The sequence below is a fragment of the Cervus elaphus genome, chromosome 28, assembly GCF_910594005.1.
Source record: "Cervus elaphus chromosome 28, mCerEla1.1, whole genome shotgun sequence".
Classification (NCBI taxonomy): Eukaryota; Metazoa; Chordata; class Mammalia; order Artiodactyla; family Cervidae; genus Cervus; species Cervus elaphus.
The window spans coordinates 62,631,663-62,651,196 of NC_057842.1; the positions used below are offsets into that span (position 1 = coordinate 62,631,663).

General features: G+C 41.8%; 2 protein-coding genes across 9 annotated transcripts in view; one reads left to right on the forward strand and one right to left on the reverse strand.

The window, feature by feature from the left end:
- The window catches only part of ORC3 (origin recognition complex subunit 3), a 65,259-nt gene extending 57,625 nt beyond the window's left edge, over window positions 1–7,634 (reverse strand). For 4 of the 6 annotated variants that reach the window (XM_043889855.1, XM_043889852.1, XM_043889851.1 and 1 more), the window contains exons 1-2: window positions 7,549–7,634; window positions 4,746–4,800 (exon numbers count right to left, since the gene is read on the reverse strand). In XM_043889855.1, the coding sequence (XP_043745790.1) occupies window positions 4,746–4,800; window positions 7,549–7,572 (79 nt within the window). In that variant the 5' untranslated portion in view covers window positions 7,573–7,634. The remainder of the gene's footprint in view (window positions 1–4,745; window positions 4,801–7,548) is intronic. The other 2 variants (XM_043889854.1, XM_043889857.1) reach the window with 2 other exon arrangements.
- Window positions 7,635–7,715: 81 nt separating this feature from the next.
- The window catches only part of RARS2 (arginyl-tRNA synthetase 2, mitochondrial), a 67,402-nt gene continuing 55,583 nt past the window's right edge, over window positions 7,716–19,534 (forward strand). Inside the window, exon 1 of one of the 3 annotated variants that reach the window (XM_043890540.1) lies at window positions 7,716–7,821. In XM_043890540.1, coding sequence (XP_043746475.1) covers window positions 7,786–7,821 — 36 coding nt within the window. In that variant the 5' untranslated portion in view covers window positions 7,716–7,785. Of the gene's footprint in view, window positions 7,822–18,652; window positions 18,672–18,814; window positions 19,021–19,534 lie in introns of those variants that run through there. The other 2 variants (XM_043890542.1, XM_043890541.1) reach the window with 2 other exon arrangements.

Here is a 19,534-nt window from a genome sequence, read left to right on the forward strand (position 1 = left end):
TTAATTCTCATTCATTTAACTGCTACTATTCTTATTCTTTGTTTAGCTAAAATAGTATAGCACAGCTTTTTATTTAGTCTGCATTTTACATCCTTCTTGAATGTTTTCCTCTAAATGGTTAGCCATTTATCAACATGCTATTTATTGCAACGGTTTTCAAACTCTTTAAACCATGATCCATACTAAGGAACACATTTACATCATAATCCAATACACGTACATCTATGAAGAACAAAAGGTCCTATAAAAGTACTTTTCATTTTCATGTGATAGCAAACGTTTTCCAACATGTTTTTTAAAACTGTCAGGACCCACTAAATTGATTTCATGATTCACATTTGGGTTGTAAACTTTCAGTTTAAAAAATACTCACTTATTGAATAATCTATCCTTTCTCCCACCAATGTAAGATGCCCTTATGGTCTGAATACTTACAAATACACTTGAAACTTTTTGAACTTCTTTTGTTCTACCAAATCCAACTCTGCTGCTGCTGCTGCTGCTGCTAAGTCACTTCAGTCGTGTCCGACTCTGTGCGACCCCATAGACGGCAGCCCACCAGGCTCCGCCGTCCCTGGGATTCTCCAGGCAAGAACACTGGAGTGGGCTGCCATTCCTTCTCCAACTCTACTCCTGTACCAATTCTGAACTCTTAATTATTGTAGCTGTGTAGTACATTCTAGTATCAAATAGATCCAGCTTCTTCCTACCACCATCAAACATCATTCTCTTTCAAAAAAATTTAAGACCTTCTTTCAAATTAATTTTGTCACTTCTCAAAAACAATTATACTGGTGTTTAACTGGATAAGTAAAATCTGTAGACTGACTAGGGAAGAAGTGATATTTTTAATATGCTAAAAAAAATTCACATCCCGAAATACTACAGGTCTCTTTTTTAATATCTGAATATGTAAAATATCCAAATATTTTACATGCCTTATAGTTTTCCACTTTTCTTCCTATTTCCTGTTGTTTACTGATATTTTATTGCAATAGCTAGAAGTGTCATGGTATTAAAAAACAATTGGCAAAGTACATATTTTTTTCTGATTTCACTGAGGTGCTGCTAGTATCCTCTGAACAAGTTTTGAAGTTAACTGATAGTTTGGAATAGAAATTTTCTTTCAAGTTGAGGAACTCTTCCTTCTGTTACTTAGTTTTTGATAAGTACTGATTTTTAAAATTTATCGAAAGCCTTAGAATATACTGAAGTCATCATGTGGTAAAAGGATAGACAAGATTACAGAATACAAATGCAAACCAAATAAAAGCAAGAAGATACATGATTATTAAAAGATAAAACATAATAACACAGGTCACTAAATAGAAAAAGCTATTTTATTTATTTCTTAAATTTATTTTTTAATTGTGAAAAAGTCATTTTAATTTGAAGAGTAAAAGCATATAAAACATTAAAGTGGTATATCAAGATATTACTTTTTTATGCTACATCAAAATATATAATTTTAACTATTAGAATTTGGAGGGAAAAAACAGCAGTAGGACACTTTAACCCGCTGTCATTTATAGATCTGGTAGGTAAAAAGTTAAAAAAGTCACTCGTTATCAGAGAAATGCAAATCAAAACCACAATGAGGTACCATTACACGCCAGTTAGGATGGCTGCTATCCAAAAGTCTACAAGCAATAAATGCTGGAGAGGGTGTGGAGAAAAGGGAACCCTCTTACACTGTTGGTGGGAATGCAAACTAGTACAGCCGCTATGGAGAACAGTGTGGAGATTTCTTAAAAAACTGGAAATAGAACTGCCATATGACCCAGCAATCCCACTTCTGGGCATACACACTGAGGAAACCAGATCTGAAAGAGACACGTGCACCCCAGTGTTCATCGCAGCACTGTTTATAATAGCCAGGACATGGAAGCAACCTAGATGCCCATCAGCAGATGAATGGATAAGGAAGCTGGGGTACATATACACCATGGAATATTACTCAGCCGTTAAAAAGAATTCATTTGAACCAGTTCTAATGAGATGGATGAAACTGGAGCCCATTATACAGAGTGAAGTAAGCCAGAAAGATAAAGAACATTACAGCATACTAACACATATATATGGAATTTAGAAAGATGGTAACGACAACCCTATATGCAAAACAGAAAAAGAGACACAGAAGTACAGAATAGACTTTTGAACGCTGTGGGAGAAGGTGAGGGTGGGATGTTTCGAGAGAACAGCATGTATATTATCTAGGGTGAAACAGGTCACCAGCCCAGGTGGGATGCATGAGACAAGTGCTCGGGCCTGGTGCACTGGGAAGACCCAGAGGAATCGGGTGGAGAGGGAGGTGGGAGGGGGGATCGGGATGGGGAATACGTGTAACTCTATTGCTGATTCATGTCAATGTATGACAAAACCCACTGAAAAAATAAATTAATTAATTAAAAAAAAAAAAGTAAGTACTAAGAGGAGCTGAAGACGGCAAGCTCTCCCTGTTGACAGGTTCCTTCCCACTCCTACTCTAGATGCTTCGCTGGGATGGACACCCCCTGCAGAGCCAGGCCTGCTGCCTGGCCCGCCCTCTCCCTCTCCAGCTCCTGCCCAGGTGTGTTACAGACATGCAGCCATCCGCGCGACGCTGAGGCGAGGGGGAGGTACCACCCTTTTATATATACACGCCCAAGTGTCTTCAAGCCAAGGGGACAGATGGTGAGGAATGCAGAGCATCTTCCTACTTCTTCAGGCAATTTATTTCAAGAACTGAAGCCAGCAAAAGCAAGTGCTAAAATTTGTATTTGTTTTCCTCATTTCTGCTCCACTTATAATCAGGGTCAATTCCCCCTAAGAGTTTCATATTAAAACAGTATCTGTTTGCCTTTAATCACCACATACATACCAAAAAAAAAAAAACACCTCAAGTACTTCAAAGTTCAAACTATACAATTATACATATTAGCTTTACTAATACTAAAAATCTTTAAACAAATCTTAGTAACTTACAGCTGAAATTCAACACAAAAAGTTCTAAGCAAAAATTTGCCTCATATTATGAGAGACGGTATTAAGTAGTGGTTAGACCATAGGCTCTGGAATCAGCTTGATTTCAAATCACAGCTCTGCCACTTGCTAGCACTATCACTGAGAAAGTTCCTTCTAGTCTAAGTATCCTCACATACTTTAGTGGAGATAACAGTCTAACACTTATTTCACAGTTTGCTGAGAGGATTCAACAAATCAACACGTGTGTGTCAGTCGGTCAGTCGTGTCCAACTCGCAGCCACCCCATAGACTGTAGCCCACCAGGCTCCTCTGTTCACAGGATTTCCCAGGCCAGAATACTGGAGTGGGCAGCCATTTCCTTCTCCAGGGGATCTTCCCCACCCAGGGATCAAACCCCAGTCGCCTGCATTGCAGGTGGATTCTTTACAGACTCGGGCACCAGGGACGCCCAGCTAGTCTCAAACTGAAGGATTAACACTTTTAAGGTCTACTTTCTGGGATGATTTAGAAAAATCCAATTTTATGTATTTGAGCTGTTTATTTTCTTAGTCAAACAATAGGACAGTCCAGTTTTTCTTTTTTAATACGAAATTAGTGCATGAGCATACTTAACTGCACATAATTTTCCCATCAGAATGAATCTTCATAGTACTGAATATTGAGTGGAAATACTCGATATGCCTGAGAGGAGCTTTTAAAAAATACTAACACCTGGGTCCCACTCCCAAAGATTCTGATTCAATTGGTCTGGGACAGGGTTTGGGCATCAGTGTTTTTAAGAAACTCCCCAAGCTGAAATATGAATAAGGGCGACAGGCTGTGCCACTGTCAGCTTGCTAGCTGTGAAGCTGTACTAACGGCCCGAGACACGCGACCACAGGGTAACCGAGAGCTCACGGGAACTCGCTCCACTTTTTCCTACAGCTGCACATGAATCTGCAAGTATACTGAGAAAATAATCCGTTTTTTTGTTTTTTTTAAGTTCCTCAAGTGATTCTAATCTTGGGACTTCCCTGGGGGTCCACTGGTTAAGACTCTGTGCTCCCAATGCAGGGGGCCCAGGCTGGATCCCTTCTTAGGGAACTAGATCCCACATGCTGCAATTAAGAATTCGAATGTGGCAAATGAAGATCCTGTGTGCCACAACTAAGACCCAGAGCAACTAAATAAATACATAAAAATAACTAATTATCATCTGCAGCCCCAATTGAGAACCAGTGCCATAAACATTTTCTGACTGATAACAACATCTTGAATTGTTTGAAGCAGTCTTCTAACTTGACCACTAAACAGATATCTGGATATAAACAGAAGAAGAGGGAGTATTTTTTTAATAGTTTAATTTTATTGAAGTATAACTTACAAATAAGAAAATCTGCCCAGTTAACAGTTTGGTGCGCCCTGACCCAGGTGTACACGTACGTAACCATCCTATCCAGAGAACATTCCCATCACTCAGGAAAATCCGTCTGGCATTTCTGCAGTCAACTCTCCCTACCTCATTCCAAGAAATCACTGGGACTTTTAAGACAATCTCTTTTGAAGAACGGTAACCCTTCGAAGGAAATTTCAATTTGTCTTTTGAAGGTACATTTGGATCCTCTTTTAGATTAGAGCCTAGGGCAGTGCTAACCACTCTGTCCTATGCCTTCAAACATAACTGCTGTATCAACACGGTAAGTGAAGCAAGCTCAGGCAAGAGAATTACTAATGCATTAAGAGTTAGGTTAGTTCAGACTTGAGGGAGGAAAACTAACAAGTCTCATATTAAGATATTTTACCTATTGGCACAGAGATCTTTCTCTTCTTGAAGTTTGGCTTAAACACAAAGCAACCCTACAAAAAAGACAGAGAAAACGGCATAAAGTCCAGGCAGACAAGGAACAGACAAGTCTGACCAACATCGTATTTAATGAACAAACAGGTTTTTTAAGGCATTTCTGTAAAGTGCTAAGAAATCATCTTTCTTCAATCTGAATTATAGAAGGAAAATTCTTAAACAACAAGGGAATTATACATTTCTTTCTCCTCCCTCCCATGGGAAGCTCTTCTTTGATTTTACTCTTTGAGACCTAATGTAAGAGAAAAAGAAAATAAAAACTGATGAAATTTAAACCCATTAAAGCTCCATTTTTATAAAACCTAGTGAAAAAAGAACATTAATATGAACATTAAGATCATAAAAAATACGGACACCTTCCCATCTCTAAAGAAATATTCATTATTTAATTAAATTCCAAGTATCTAGAACCTTGGCAGGACACAGACAATTCTGGCTACTGATTCACCTTACATATCTTTCTTCATCTGAAAAAATCCTTATTCATTTATCCATTAAAGTTAGACTCAAATTCACCTGCTTTGGGAACCCTTTCCCAATTTCTCTAATCAGAAGAATTATTCCTTCCCCTAACATCTCACAGTACTTGCATATCTTTATTTTGCTTTGTTTTAAATTATTTTCACTCTGTAAGATAGCTATTTATGGGTGTCTCCCCAGTTAGTAAGCGCCTTCAGAGTACAGACTGCATTTATAACTCATAACTGCATTTATAACTCATAATATTTATAACTCATAACTGTCTCCCCAGTGTTTAGGGTAGTGTTAACATATACATTAGGCAATCAGTATACAAAAATGGATGAATGCTCGTCAAATAATTTTTTTGGTAATTTCCTAGCTACACTGAGTGTCATATTATTTGACTAGTGATACACAGGCCCCAAGCTGCTGGTCCTGTGTTTGTTCTACAATCCTAAAGCTGTATCATGGACAGCTTCTTCAAGATTTCCATTTCTATGAAAAATGAAAGAAATATACCTAGGAAAAGCCATCTCAGGATAGATCCAAGGAGTGCTGTACAAATATAAACTGGCCATGTGAATTGCTGTTGAGTCGCTAAGCTGTGTCTGACTCTTTTACGACTCCATGGACAGTAGCCCGCCAGGCTCCTCTGTTTCATGGGATTTCCCAGACAAGAATACTGGAGTGGGTTGCCATTTTCTTCTTCAGGGAATCTTCCTGACCCAAGGATTGAACCCATGTCTCCTGCATTAGCAGGCAGATTCTTTACCACCGAGCTACCTAGGAAGCAGGGTCCAAAATAAGAATTGTGTCTTGGACAACTGTATCTGCAACTAATGGAACGATTTAAAATACACAAGTATTTTTAATTTTTTTTTTTTTTTTTAAGAAAAATCTTTTGGTGCCATGGCAAGCTTGTCACTGCCTCCTTTCTATAGCCGCCTGCGATTCGGGAGCAGGAAAAGGAACTATGAAGGAGTGAGATATGAAGAGCCCTGGGAATGGATCCTAATATATGGCAGTGGGAGTATTATCATTGTTCACTTTGAACTACTGATCAAGAAATGGTGCTGGAGATGGAAGGAGATGGAAGAAGACGGGAGGAAAGCCAATAGCCAGAAAACATGACAAGGAAAGAGAAGTTTAAAGAAAAAAGGAAGATGGCAGTTCCATAAACCAATGAAACAGTCCTTAAAGATTCTCATTTACACAAGGTGTCCTTCATAATTATGTTAATACAAGCATCTGTTATGTCATAAAGGCTTTCCTGAAAAAAGAAAAAACCATAAACCTCTCACAGTCCTGCAAGATATACAAAAATAGGAAAAGCTTAAGCAACAAAAAGGATGAGGGGACAGACCACTCAAAACCTATGGAACCAACAGGAAAGAAATTCAAAAAAGGGGATTTATGTATACGAATAGCTGATTCATTTGTTGTACAAGGACAGGACTTAGCAACTGAACAACAGAAACTAACACAACATTTTAAAACAACTATACTCCCAATAAAACTTTTTTAAAACCTATGGACTTTATAACCAGGGCAAAATACAAACAGCATCAACCCTAAAAAAAAAAATACTAGCAGTGACAGCTCTTTTGGCATTTGCATCTAGCATCACAGTCGCTCATACTTCAGTATGCTTAAATCCTACGGTTTGTAGTTTTTCCCAAATATGTAGTCTTGCAAAGTACTGAGTCTCATAATTTTATTCTAATGTAGTTTTAATCAAAATTAAAAATTAAATCCATGGTATATCCTTCATTAATTTACTGTTTGTACGGAAGAAAAGTCTTTGCAACTATATCTGCATTCACAGGTTTATCACATAACTTAACTTTCAGGAGCTTCCAGCTGTACTCCTAATATTACTAAGCGGCACTTAAGTGTCTAAAGAGGCACTAAAAGAATTTTCTGTAATGATGAAAATATCTGCGTCTATTTTGTTTACCACTTGTACCTCGGTACCTAATAGCGTTTGGAGCACAATAAACAAGAGAAGGAAAAAAGAGGGCAGACTAGGGCACATCCTCCCGGGATCCGACCTCCACAAAACAAAACTTAAAACCTCCTCCGAGGCGAAACACTAAAGCATTTCGGCGTTTTCGCTCCCCAAGCAAAGTTGGCCTCCACTAGACGCAGAGCAAAGATGCCTCAGCTCCGCCCGCCGCTCCTTCCTCTCGAGCCAGGACAACTGGACAACGTAACCTCTGCTTCATCGCTCCTCCACAAGAGAATGAGCTATGGAGTCCTAGTGGGCGCCCGCCCCCACATACCTTGGACACCGAAGTAGTGGCCATGGCTCCAGCAACCCGTGGAACTCCAGATGCACTCGGGATTTCCCGCGCTCCTTCGCGGCAGCGGGGCAGAGGTCAGTAGCCGGCCACGCTGCTGCTTGATTGGCTGGCAGCACCCGTCGGGGCGGGCTTCCGGCGCGCGGAGGCGGGGCGTGCAGAGAAGGGAGGAGCGAAGTCCTGGACCTTCCCGCTGGAACCCGCTTCGTGGAGTAAGACATGGCGTGCGGTTTCCGCAGGTCCATCGCCAGTCAGGTACGGGCCCGGGAACTGGCATATGGTGGACCCCTGAGCCACCAAGCTCTTTCACTGCTGCGAGCCGGGAGGCCGCGCGGGTTCTGCTGATATCCTGTTCGTTTTTCCCGCCTGCTTTCGGCTTTCAGGAGGTGCTGGAGCGGCCGAGGCAAACCCCGTCGAGGGTTGAGCCTGAGGCCCAGATCAGTTTTCAGGGTGAAAAGCCTGGAAAGGCGCACATTGCTTCGCTCGCTGCTTACCGCCCCGCAGCTCACTGTGCTTTCCCTGGAAAGAAAGTCAGTGGGCCATGCCTAGACCCTCTAGAAGTCAGAGGTCCGTTCTCTTAGTGTAGTTGATGATGGATCTGAATGTCCGTTTGAAAAGAGTTAACTTCAAAACTAGTCATTTCTCTTGCAGTCATTTTGGCTGCCAGTCCTAGCGTTATTTTTGGTAATTCCAAATATAACTCCCTATTTTTCTTGATTCTGAGGCACATTGTTCCTGGAAAACAGTTTGCCTCTGGAGGGGTGTAGGGGCAGAAGAGGCAGCCAAACCAAAGATGAGAAGGAAGGGTTTAAGCACCTCAGACCCAAAGCTGAGAGTAAATGGAATATGGGTTCTTTCCCGGCATGGCTCCAGGGTAACTTGAGAAACAGTTGTATGAACTGGTTGCTGCAGTGCAGTGTGTAACCACTCTGTTAAAACCATGTGTGCAATGCTGAGGGAATATGGAGAAGACCTCTTAGTGTCAGAGAAGGCTTTGTAGAAAAGGTGTTGTTGCGGAGAGGTTTAGTAGAAGTATACTAACTGAGGAGTGAGATCTTGGTGGGGATAGGATTTTTCATGAAGAGCATGCCCGTGGACGCATGAGAGAGCGTGGCATGCTCATGAAACCACAGTATTTGGGTATGACTGATTCTTCAGGATATACCTCTGATGCTTACTTCAGTAAGTTCTTTTGATTCTGTTTTCAAAATAATATCTTGAATTCATTCACTCTCCTCCCATTCCTGCTGTCCCTTCTGTCCCCCACCCCAAGCCAAACTACCACTGTCACCTGCATCAGCTACTTGCAGCCGCATTCTGCTGGGTCTGTCTCCATTGTTGCCCTCTCTCCAATCCATTCTCTGTAGCAACAAAAGGGACTTCTAGAGCATAAATCAGATCACTTATCTGTTTAAAAAACTACACAAACTCACTGTCAGAACCTTAACATCTTTCTTTCCAACAGTAATTCATGCCACTCTAGCCCTTCTTTCTATAGGATTGTAACCACACTGTAATTTTCTTGTTTTCCAACCTAGTAAGTACTTTCCATTGCCATCACATTCGGATTGCATAGATTATTCCCTGTGCTTGAGGAAATGCACTTTGTACTATGACTTCCTATACTAGATGGAAGTTGCACAGAACAATAGTTTGTAATCTTTGTGCATCCTTTTCTATTCTGTACTGTTTCATTTTTCCCCAAAAATGCTGGTTGGAACTCACCGAATTTATTCCCAACTGACAACCTACAGTTTGATGAATACGTCCTCCAGTTATTCTCTATCAATCCCTGTCTGCTTCTGTCATAACACTTACGAGTTCATTATTTTGTCATATTTTACTTATTTTGGTGTATAAGTGTCACGAAGACAGCATGTTTTTTTCACTGTTTTTCCCCCAGATCAGAAAAGTGCCTGAAATATACATGTGGGGATGTAATGTAAACTTTTCAGCTTCTCCAAATGAGTTCATAATTTTAAAACTGTGAGATGACATGGTAAAAGTGCAAAGAATTCAAACTCCAATCCTTTCATTAATGTAACAGATTTACTCTTGGCAGCTTTTAGTTAATCTGTCAGCTATCAGATGATGGTATTGATTTCTAGTTTCTTGCAAGGGTTGATGATGGTGATGATAATGGAATACCTGCAGCGTTTTGCTGAACTTTACAGGACTACTGATGAGCTTTAATGGTGTAATATTAACACAGAGGCCTTAGTGTTGAAAACTGTGAAGAGTTTGTGATTTTACCCTGCAAGTTAGTCAGCCACAGTTCATGGACAGTGGCAGAAAATACAAGAGCCCTGAGAGAAAGAAAAGGATTATATTATTTCATTATTCCCAGCAAAAGTAGTAGCCAGAGTGTCAACATTTTCTTGCGTGGATTCCCCAAGCTCCAACTCTTCCCAGAGGGCCTGTGCGGAGGGTCAGACGACTGTGTTCTGTAGGAGCTACCCTGAGACTTCTGTAATGACAGCGGGCCTGTCCCCCTTTATTCTGATGTGCAACACTCTTTTCGTCTCACAAAGCTGTTTGTTATACAAACATCCTTGAAAAGATAGTCCAGGACAAAGAGCAGTTTGGGTTTTGCATAAGACTTGCAGAAACTTAGAGTCCCATAGAGATTTATCCTCCAACCCTCAGCTAGTGGTATGCAGATGAGGTGTTCAGTACTTGATATTAGTATCTCATTTAATCATCTCATCCATCTTGTGCTCTTGGCAGCATTATCTCCACTTCATAGAGGAGGACACTTAGACTCAAGAAGATGGAGAGAATAAAGTCACAGAGCTACAAAACTGTGGAGTTCAGTGACTAACCAACCCGACTGACTCAAAACACAAACTGTTTGGATTCTGTAGAATAACCTTGGTAAAATGCTCAGCGCTCTCTCTGGCTCGGAAACATAATGACACAGTATAGACTTGTTTCCCTTTCTCACTTGCTTTTCCTTTAGGTTTTGATGCTGAGGATAAATTAAGCTAGTTCATGTTAATTCCTTTTAATTTTGAAGCAATTTCAAACTTATGGAAAAGTTATAAGAGTAGTAGAGAGAACTCCATATACCCTTTTTCCAGATTCACCGATAAATGTGTTACACATTTCCTTCATCATTATCTTTATATCTGTATGATCTGTTTTGCTGTATCATTTGAGAGTAGGTTTCATAAATTATACTCCTGAACCTCCTAATACCCAATTGTTTACTTCTAAGAACAAGGCTTACCTTAGATAACCACAGTTCAGTTACTAGATTCATATCACACTGATAGACTTTTTCTAAAATTTAATTTACAATCCATCCCAGTTTTGTTGATGTTTTTCAACAGCCTTTTTTTTTCCAGTATAGGCTCACCGCATTTCATTGTTATGTGAGTGTTACATTTTAAAGACCTTAAGCTCCCCTCCTCATTAATTTATTATCTATTGAATATATAAATTGATAGAGGAGATACACTGATGACAGTGAATAGAAGACACGGCTGCCTGACTGCTGAGGAGTTGTGTTGTCAGATCTCGTGTGTGACCTCAAGGAGCCGTTAAACCTGTCCAGTTGTTGTCATCTAGTCCTAAGCTGGAGTATCTCCCCAACATAAATTTTGCAGTTTAGGACTGATAATTTGGAAAGATACTCTTACACATTCTGGTGAACCACAGCAACGACTGTATTATCTAAGTGTGTACTTTGCTTCCAACCTATTCTCACGAGCTCACCAGTGTTCAGTTCAGCTTCAAACCACAAGTTCTATAAGAGCCATGCTAAATTCTTTCATTAAAAATAACTGCAGGTAACTTGCTGTCATATCATTTGGGAAGTTCTTTTTTGATTTAAGTCATACCTTGGACTATGCCAAAACCTTTGACTGTGTGGATCACAACAAACTATGGAAAATTCTTCAAGAGATGGGAATACCAGACCACCTGACCTGCCTCCTGAGAAATCTGTATGCAGGTCAAGAAGCAACAGTTAGAACTGGACATGGAACAACAGACTGGTTCCAAATTGGGAAGGAAATATGTCAAGGCTGAATACTGTCACCCTGCTTATTTAACTTATATGCAGAGTACATCATGAGAAACGCTGGGCTGGATAAAGCACAAACTGGAATCAAGATTGCCGGGAGAAATATCAATAACCTCAGATGCAGATGACATCACCCTTATGGCAGAAAGTGAAGAGGAACTAAAGAGCCTCTTGATGAAAGTGAAAGAGGAGGAGGAGAGAACAGCTTTGAACCATGTATACTATCAAGGGTGAAACAGATCACCAGCGCAGGTTGGATGCATGAGACAAGTGCTCGGGGCTGGTGCGCTGGGAAGACCCAGAGGGATTGGGTGGGGAGGGAGGTGGGAGGTGGGATCGGGATGGGGAATACATGTAAATCCATGGCTGATTCATGTCATTGTATGGCAAAAACCACTACAATATTGTAAAGTAATTAGCCTCCAACTAATAAAAATAAATGGAAAAAAAAGAAAGTGAAAGAGGAAAGTAAAAAAGTTGGCTTAAAGCTCAACATTCAGAAAACTAAGATCATGGCATCTGGTCCCATCACTTGGGGAAGCCATGGAAACAGTGACAGACTTTATTTTTTGGGCTCCAAAATCACTGCAGATGGTGACTGCAGCCATGAAATTAAAAGACGCTTGCTCCTTGGAAGAAAAGTTATGACCAACCTAGACAGCATATTAAAAAGCAGAGTCATTACTTTGCCAACAAAAGTCCGTCTAGTAAAGGCTTTGGTTTTTCCAGTGGTCATGTATGGATGTGAGAGTTGGACAATAAGGAAAGCTGAGTGCTGAAGAGTTGATGCTTTTGAACTGTGGTGTTGGAGAAGACTCTTGAGAGTCCCTTGGACTGCAAGGAGATCCAACCAGTCCATCCTAAAGGAAATCAGTCCTGAATATTCATTGGAAGGACTGATGCTGAAGCTGAAACTCCAATACTTTGGCCACCTGATGCGAAGAGCTGGCTCATTTGAAAAGACCCTGAAGCTGGGAGGGATTGAAGGCGGGAGGAGAAGGGGACGACAGAGGATGAGATGGTTGGATGGCATCACCGACTCAATAGACCTGAGTTTGAGTAAACTCTCGGAGTTGTTGATGAACAGGGAGTCCTGGTATGCTGCAGTCCATGGGGTCGCAGAGTCAGCCACGATTGAGTGACTAAACTGAACTGAAGTTTCAGCTGATACCTTGTTTGCTGACTATTTGAGTCTTTGAACTAGTTCAGACCTGAAGAAAATCTGCGGATGTGGGAATACCGGTGCACTGGCTTTTGCTGGCAAACATACACCAGGGATCTGGTTATATTAGAATCAGAAATGAGGAATAACCAAAGATAATTGATAGTTTAAGTAATTCAGAATCTGGAAAAATGATCATCTTTTAAGAATTTTGAAAGCCATTGCGTTGTAGGCTGTCATCTGGATGAAAGTACAGAACTAACTTTCATGAAGTATCAGTTCTGCCACCCTATGTGTTTGGTTGCTAAAGCATAAGGGTCTTTTGTTCGTCTGCTCAATTAGGATTTTTTATGTGGTTATTGGAGATTTTGATCTTGAACCTGGCAAGTTAAACTCCTAACTGAATTTCAAGTCTATGTAGACCAGCCACACTGATAGTATATTTTTTGACTCTGTTCAGTTCTTGACGATCGAATGTGGGCCTTGTGTGCCTGTGTGTAAGGGAAACGGATTGTTGAGAACTGCCCTCAAGCTGATTGTCGTTTTCATGCTGGGTATCCTGGGAGCCAGGTTCTGTTACATTAGCATCTTTGACTTTAGGTTGCCAAATCCAAGGTTTAGAATTGTACCTGGCACATTGTAAGCATTCAGTAGGTGTTAGCATTATTGTGTTATACACGGGAATCTGTGGTGACAGGTTCCCAAACCAGATCTGGCATGTGTGAATTTTCGCTTTGATTCTCCCTATAAGACGTGGTTCTGCTTTCAACCTCAGGTTTCCGCTTTGCTCAGTTCTAAGTTATTTAGTTTATTTTTCAGAGACTGTGCCTAACATTTTGTGGATTTTATTCCTCTGTCTTCAGGTTTAAATTTTTGAGCCTTAGTCTTCTTTTAGTGTTTTATTTTCAACTGAATTAAACTTCTGAAATATTCTTAAAAAATTTTTTTCAATCGCTATTATGAGGCCTCAAGTGGATAGCTATCAAAATGCCCTTGTTATATCTGTGGTAGCCCCAGATGAAACCCAGGAGAACACCTTTACCTAAAGGGAAAAAAAAGGAAATCTGTAGCCAAGGAAACTCTTAGGTCACTTTCTCATTAGAGAAAACACTAATTTCAATCTCAGAGACAGTTGAAGAAAGTCTTATTATTTCCAGAATAATTCGGAACCTATGAGACTAAGGAAATGAAAAAGCATGCTCTCCAATATTTGATAGTGGTTCTTAACATTTTCTAATCTTTTTGTATGTGCCCCATCCATTTGAATTATACTCCTCGAATTAATTAAAAACCCTCTCATTTGGGCACTGATTGTTAACATAGGAGGCAGCTGGTATATCCCTATGCGGTTTATCTCTAGCTTTGTCTACTTGAGACGGGAATCACCTGAGAAGCATTAAAAACAATACCTAAGCCCAGGTCCCCTGGGCTGTGATGGGGTAGAGGCCTTGATGTTCTAAACCTCATCAGGTGATTCTGATATTCACTCAGGCTTGGTAGCAGCTAGCTAAGGACGACCACCAGCGGAAAGGTGTAGTACAGTGGCCCCCATGCTTTACCTCACATTAGAATCAATCCCGGGAACTTTTGAACATCTGGTGCTCAGGTCACACCCTGTATTAATTAGAATATTTGCACGTGGGAGCCAGACATCAGTGTTTTCTAAAGATCCCTGGGTCATTCCCATGGGGGGCAAAACGTGGGAACCCCTGGTATGGTGATTAAGAACAGAAGATACAGGTTTAAATCCAGCTTCTTTGATAAGTAGGTGAGTTCACTGTACTTCATTTGTAAAATGGAAAATTATTTAGCTACCTTGTAGACTTGTCATTAAGATTCAGTGAATTAATATAAATACAGTGCTCAGGATTGTGTTTTATATATTGTATAAATGCAGTATTCATTAGTCATTATTATCTTAGAGTTTTGAGGATGTGGTATTTTGAACCCCCGTGCCACACCACTCTCCCCAGAGGCTGGTGTTGGGGACCTAATTATTATCCACCAGCCTAGGCGGAAACTTTAGCACCCGTTTGGTCAGGCCATTCAGGATGGCTGTTCCCTTGCTCTCTGTATATTCTCTGCTGACCAGGCCCTGCTTCACTGACATGACTATCCAATCCTCTTAATTATAGGGCTTAATCAGTAACTGCCTACTTTCTTGACCCCTCCCTCAGCTGCTGGTTTTTTGGTAACTGGTGAGCCAGCCTGACATCAGTTCCGCCTATCAGTGGTAGCCTCTTTCTTCCCCCAAGTAGCGAAAACGGCTGCCGTGTCTTGACTGCTCTGCAGGGGGGATGTTTTCAGGTCCTAAGCTTCAGCCTTGTAGGATTTTTCTGTCTGATAAGTCATTAGTGTCGGTCTCCATCTCCTGGTCCCTTTCTTTGGTCTCCAGGCTGGGCGTCAACAAGGCTTTCAGGCCTGCAGGGTGCAGTGCACAGCCCCACGTGAAGTTAGGTAACCAGAAAACTGTTTATCTGAACCATACTGCTAAATTTTCAGTAGGAATTCCTTAACAGTAGAGCCTTTTGTAAAGTTGTGCTTAAAGGAAAAAGCCTTTCTCATTCTTGCAAAAGTAATAACTGCTTATTGTAAAGAATTACAATAAAGGTACCAAGAATTTTTTTTGGAATCTCCCCCATAAGTAGTTATCATCACTAATGTTGATCTTTATTTTAGATACATTTCTTTGCAGGTATACAGGTGGAAAAAAGGAAGGATAGATAGGCTTTTTATAAAAATTGGGCTGTATTGTAACCAGTTTTTTTTTTAAGTTTTACAATGAATAATGTCTGACTGCTAAAAGTATAATACTATCATGATTCCTCATATATTCATAACCTAAACGTAGTTTTAAGTAAAAAGTGTTAAATACAGTTTAGCTTGAATTTAACAACAACAACAAAAGTACATTTCAAAGAATTATTGATATATTTTCTAAATGAGCCCTCTCACATGACTATGAGATCATGAACAGCATCACAGTTTGGAGCGTTTATTTTTTTATAATCTTAATGTTTCAGAGACTCGTCTCTACAGAGAAGGAACTGGTGGTTACCAAAGGGGAGGGGCTGGGGGATCAGACGAAAGGGGTGAAAGGAATGCAGAGGCACAGCTCCCAGCTGTAGGATGAGTAAGTCACCAGATACAATGTACGCATGAGGAATATAGCCAGTAATCTTGTAGCAACTTCGTATGGTGGTAGATGATAACTGCACTTATTGTGGCCGTCATTTCACGCATCGTTCTGTTGTATGCCTGAAACTAATGGAACATTGGATGTTAATAAATTTCTTAAAACCTTGGCGTTTCAGATTTAGGCAGTATACATGACATTCTTATAGCTGGTGTAACTGTCCTCTGCCTTTCCGGATTTGTTTCAGTAACTTTGTCAAAGTTAGTAACACTTAGTAATAACATCCACATACTTCTATTCTCTTTATTTTTAATTAAATATAATGCTTACCTGGTATTTGTCTAATCTTCCTGATATATTGCTTAATTGGCTGCCTTTCTTTGTGAGTAGATTTTTCAAGAAGGGCATTATTTTTTTTTAACTTTTTTTAAAAAGAAATTATGACTTTTCAGATAAAATCCTAGACATATCAAAAGGAGGGGTAATCACTGGAAAATTAGCATGTTTAAAAATAATATGAAAATAGTAGATTTAGAAATAATATTAAAAATCTTCATTTTAGAAGTAAAGCAATAATACCAGATTGTTTAGTTCTGATTTTGATTTTCCAGAGTCTGATACCACAGATGCAAACACCATACAATAATCTAATGTTACTTTAAATTTTTCTGATTTTCATATATTGGCAACTAATTCAATTTAAAAACCAGCTGAGCAGATGGAACAAGTGTATCATTTTGTAGCTTCTCCAGTAGGTGAAACTGGCCCTACATAAATTCTAAATTATTTGCTTTAACCAGAATGTGATCTTTGTGAATACGTAACATGGTGACAAAGTAAAATACATGTATTTCACCTCTGGAGTCTTCTTGATTGGGGGCTGTATTTTTGAAATTTAGTGACTTGACCAGGATGTGTCATTTTCTGTGTTGTGTTTTCCTGATGTGGTCATTAATTTTGATCTGTAGATTCTATTTGTTTGTCTCTCCTTTTTCCTTTTTAAGACGATCTTTAATCATGAAGAAGAACACTATTAATACCCATGTACCCATCACCCAGCCTGAGAAGTTAACTATTACAAATACTATTAAATGCTCCTGGGTACCCATCCCTGGTTGCAAACTCTCTTCACATGTGAGGTTTTGTGTTTATCATATGTGTGCATGTGACTTACTACCTGTGAAAGTACCCCATATAGTATTCTTTTGCAAGCTATTAAATTTTACATAGGCAGTAATCAAACTTTAGTTATGCTTCTGCAAGTTGGGGTGTTTTTTTTTCTGTTTGCTTCAAATATTAAAAGAGATTTCTCCATGATGGTGCACGGGGATCAGGTTCTTGTACCGGGGAGTGGTGTGCCACGGCAGTAACATACCACAGTTTAGATTTAGTTCTTTATTTCAGGGATGCTCTCCCTTTTATTGACAATTATGCCCTGTCACCTGGGTCACACCTGACCCTAGCTGTCGCTGATGTGAACAGCTTCACATGTGCTTCCATTTACTTACCATTGACAGCACTCCATCCTGTCGAAAAGCCCGCTTCCAACACAGCCTCAGCTCAGGTGGATGGAGTGAGCACTCGCAAAGACCCCGCTCCCTGCCAACACAGCCTCAGCTCAGGTGGGTGGAGTGAGCACGCTCAAAGACCCCGCTCCCTGCCAACACAGCCTCAGCTCAGGTGGATGGAGTGAGCACTCGCAAAGACCCCGCTCTCTGCCAACACAGCCTCAGCTCAGGTGGGTGGAGTGAGCACTCTCAAAGACCCCGCTCTCTGCCAACACAGCCTCAGCTCAGGTGGATGGAGTGAGCACTCTCAAAGACCCCGCTCTCTGCCAACACAGCCTCAGCTCAGGTGGATGGAGTGAGCACTCTCAAAGACCCCGCTCCCTGCCAACACAGACTCAGCTCAGGTGGATGGAGTGAGCACTCTCAAAGACCCCGCTCTCTGCCAACACAGCCTCAGCTCAGGTGGGTGGAGTGAGCACTCTCAAAGACCCCGCTCTGCCAACACAGCCTCAGCTCAGGTGGATGGAGTGAGCACTCTCAAAGACCCCGCTCTCTGCCAACACAGCCTCAGCTCAGGTGGGTGGAGTGAGCACTCTCAAAGACCCCGCTCTCTGCCAACACAGCCTCAGCTCAGGTGGATGGAGTGAGCACTCGCAAAGACCCCGCTCTCTGCCAACACAGCCTCAGCTCAGGTGGATGGAGTGAGCACTCTCAAAGACCCTGCTCTCTGCCAACACAGCCTCAGCTCAGGTGGATGGAGTGAGCACTCTCAAAGACCCCGCTCCCTGCCAACACAGACTCAGCTCAGGTGGATGGAGTGAGCACTCTCAAAGACCCCGCTCTCTGCCAACACAGCCTCAGCTCAGGTGGGTGGAGTGAGCACTCTCAAAGACCCCGCTCTGCCAACACAGCCTCAGCTCAGGTGGAGTGGGGTGAGCATTCTCAAAGACCCCGCTCTCTGCCAACACAGCCTCAGCTCAGGTGGAGTGGGGTTAACACGCTCAAAGACCCCGCTCTCTGCCAACACAGCCTCAGCTCAGGTGGGTGGAGTGAGCACTCTCAAAGACCCTGCTCCCTGCCAACACAGACTCAGCTCAGGTGGATGGAGTGAGCACTCGCAAAGACCCCGCTCTCTGCCAACACAGCCTCAGCTCAGGTGGATGGAGTGAGCACTCTCAAAGACCCCGCTCCCTGCCAACACAGACTCAGCTCAGGTGGATGGAGTGAGCACTCTCAAAGACCCCGCTCTCTGCCAACACAGCCTCAGCTCAGGTGGGTGGAGTGAGCACTCTCAAAGACCCTGCTCCCTGCCAACACAGCCTCAGCTCAGGTGGATGGAGTGAGCACTCTCAAAGACCCTGCTCTCTGCCAACACAGCCTCAGCTCAGGTGGAGTGGAGTGAGCACTCTCAAAGACCCCGCTCTCTGCCAACACAGACTCAGCTCAAGTGGATGGAGTGAGCACTCTCAAAGACCCCGCTCTCTGCCAACACAGCCTCAGCTCAGGTGGATGGAGTGAGCACTCTCAAAGACCCCGCTCTCTGCCAACACAGCCTCAGCTCAGGTGGATGGAGTGAGCACTCTCAAAGACCCCGCTCTCTGCCAACACAGCCTCAGCTCAGGTGGAGTGGGGTTAACACTCTCAAAGACCCCCGCTCAGTCACTGAGGGATGGAGACTCCTGCTCCCTACTTTTGGATCGACAATTTCGGTTTACATTGTATGCAAAAGTGAGATAGAAACTAAGCCCCTATTGCCTGTATCAGTGACCTTGATAGCACTATCTTATATTTACTTTTTCTCTTCTCTCGCTCTCCCCAATATATCACTTCTGCCCTCAGAATCACTTCCCAGATAAACTGCCTGCATGCAGTCCTTTTCCCAGGCCCTGCTTCTTGGGGAGCCATGATATATCCATGAGTACTTTCTATTTTTCTTAGGTTTTGTTAATTCATTTCTATGACTGCTGGTAAATAAGACTAAGGGAGGAGACCTGCTAAATAAGACTGCTCCATTCTGCCTGAGAGTCTTTCGCATCTCGGCACGCCGGAGCGTGGGTTTGCACTTTGCCTCTAGACTTGCTGCTGCTGGAGAGCCAATGCCTCTTCTTCCTGTCCACTTGCTGCTTGGCGGCTGT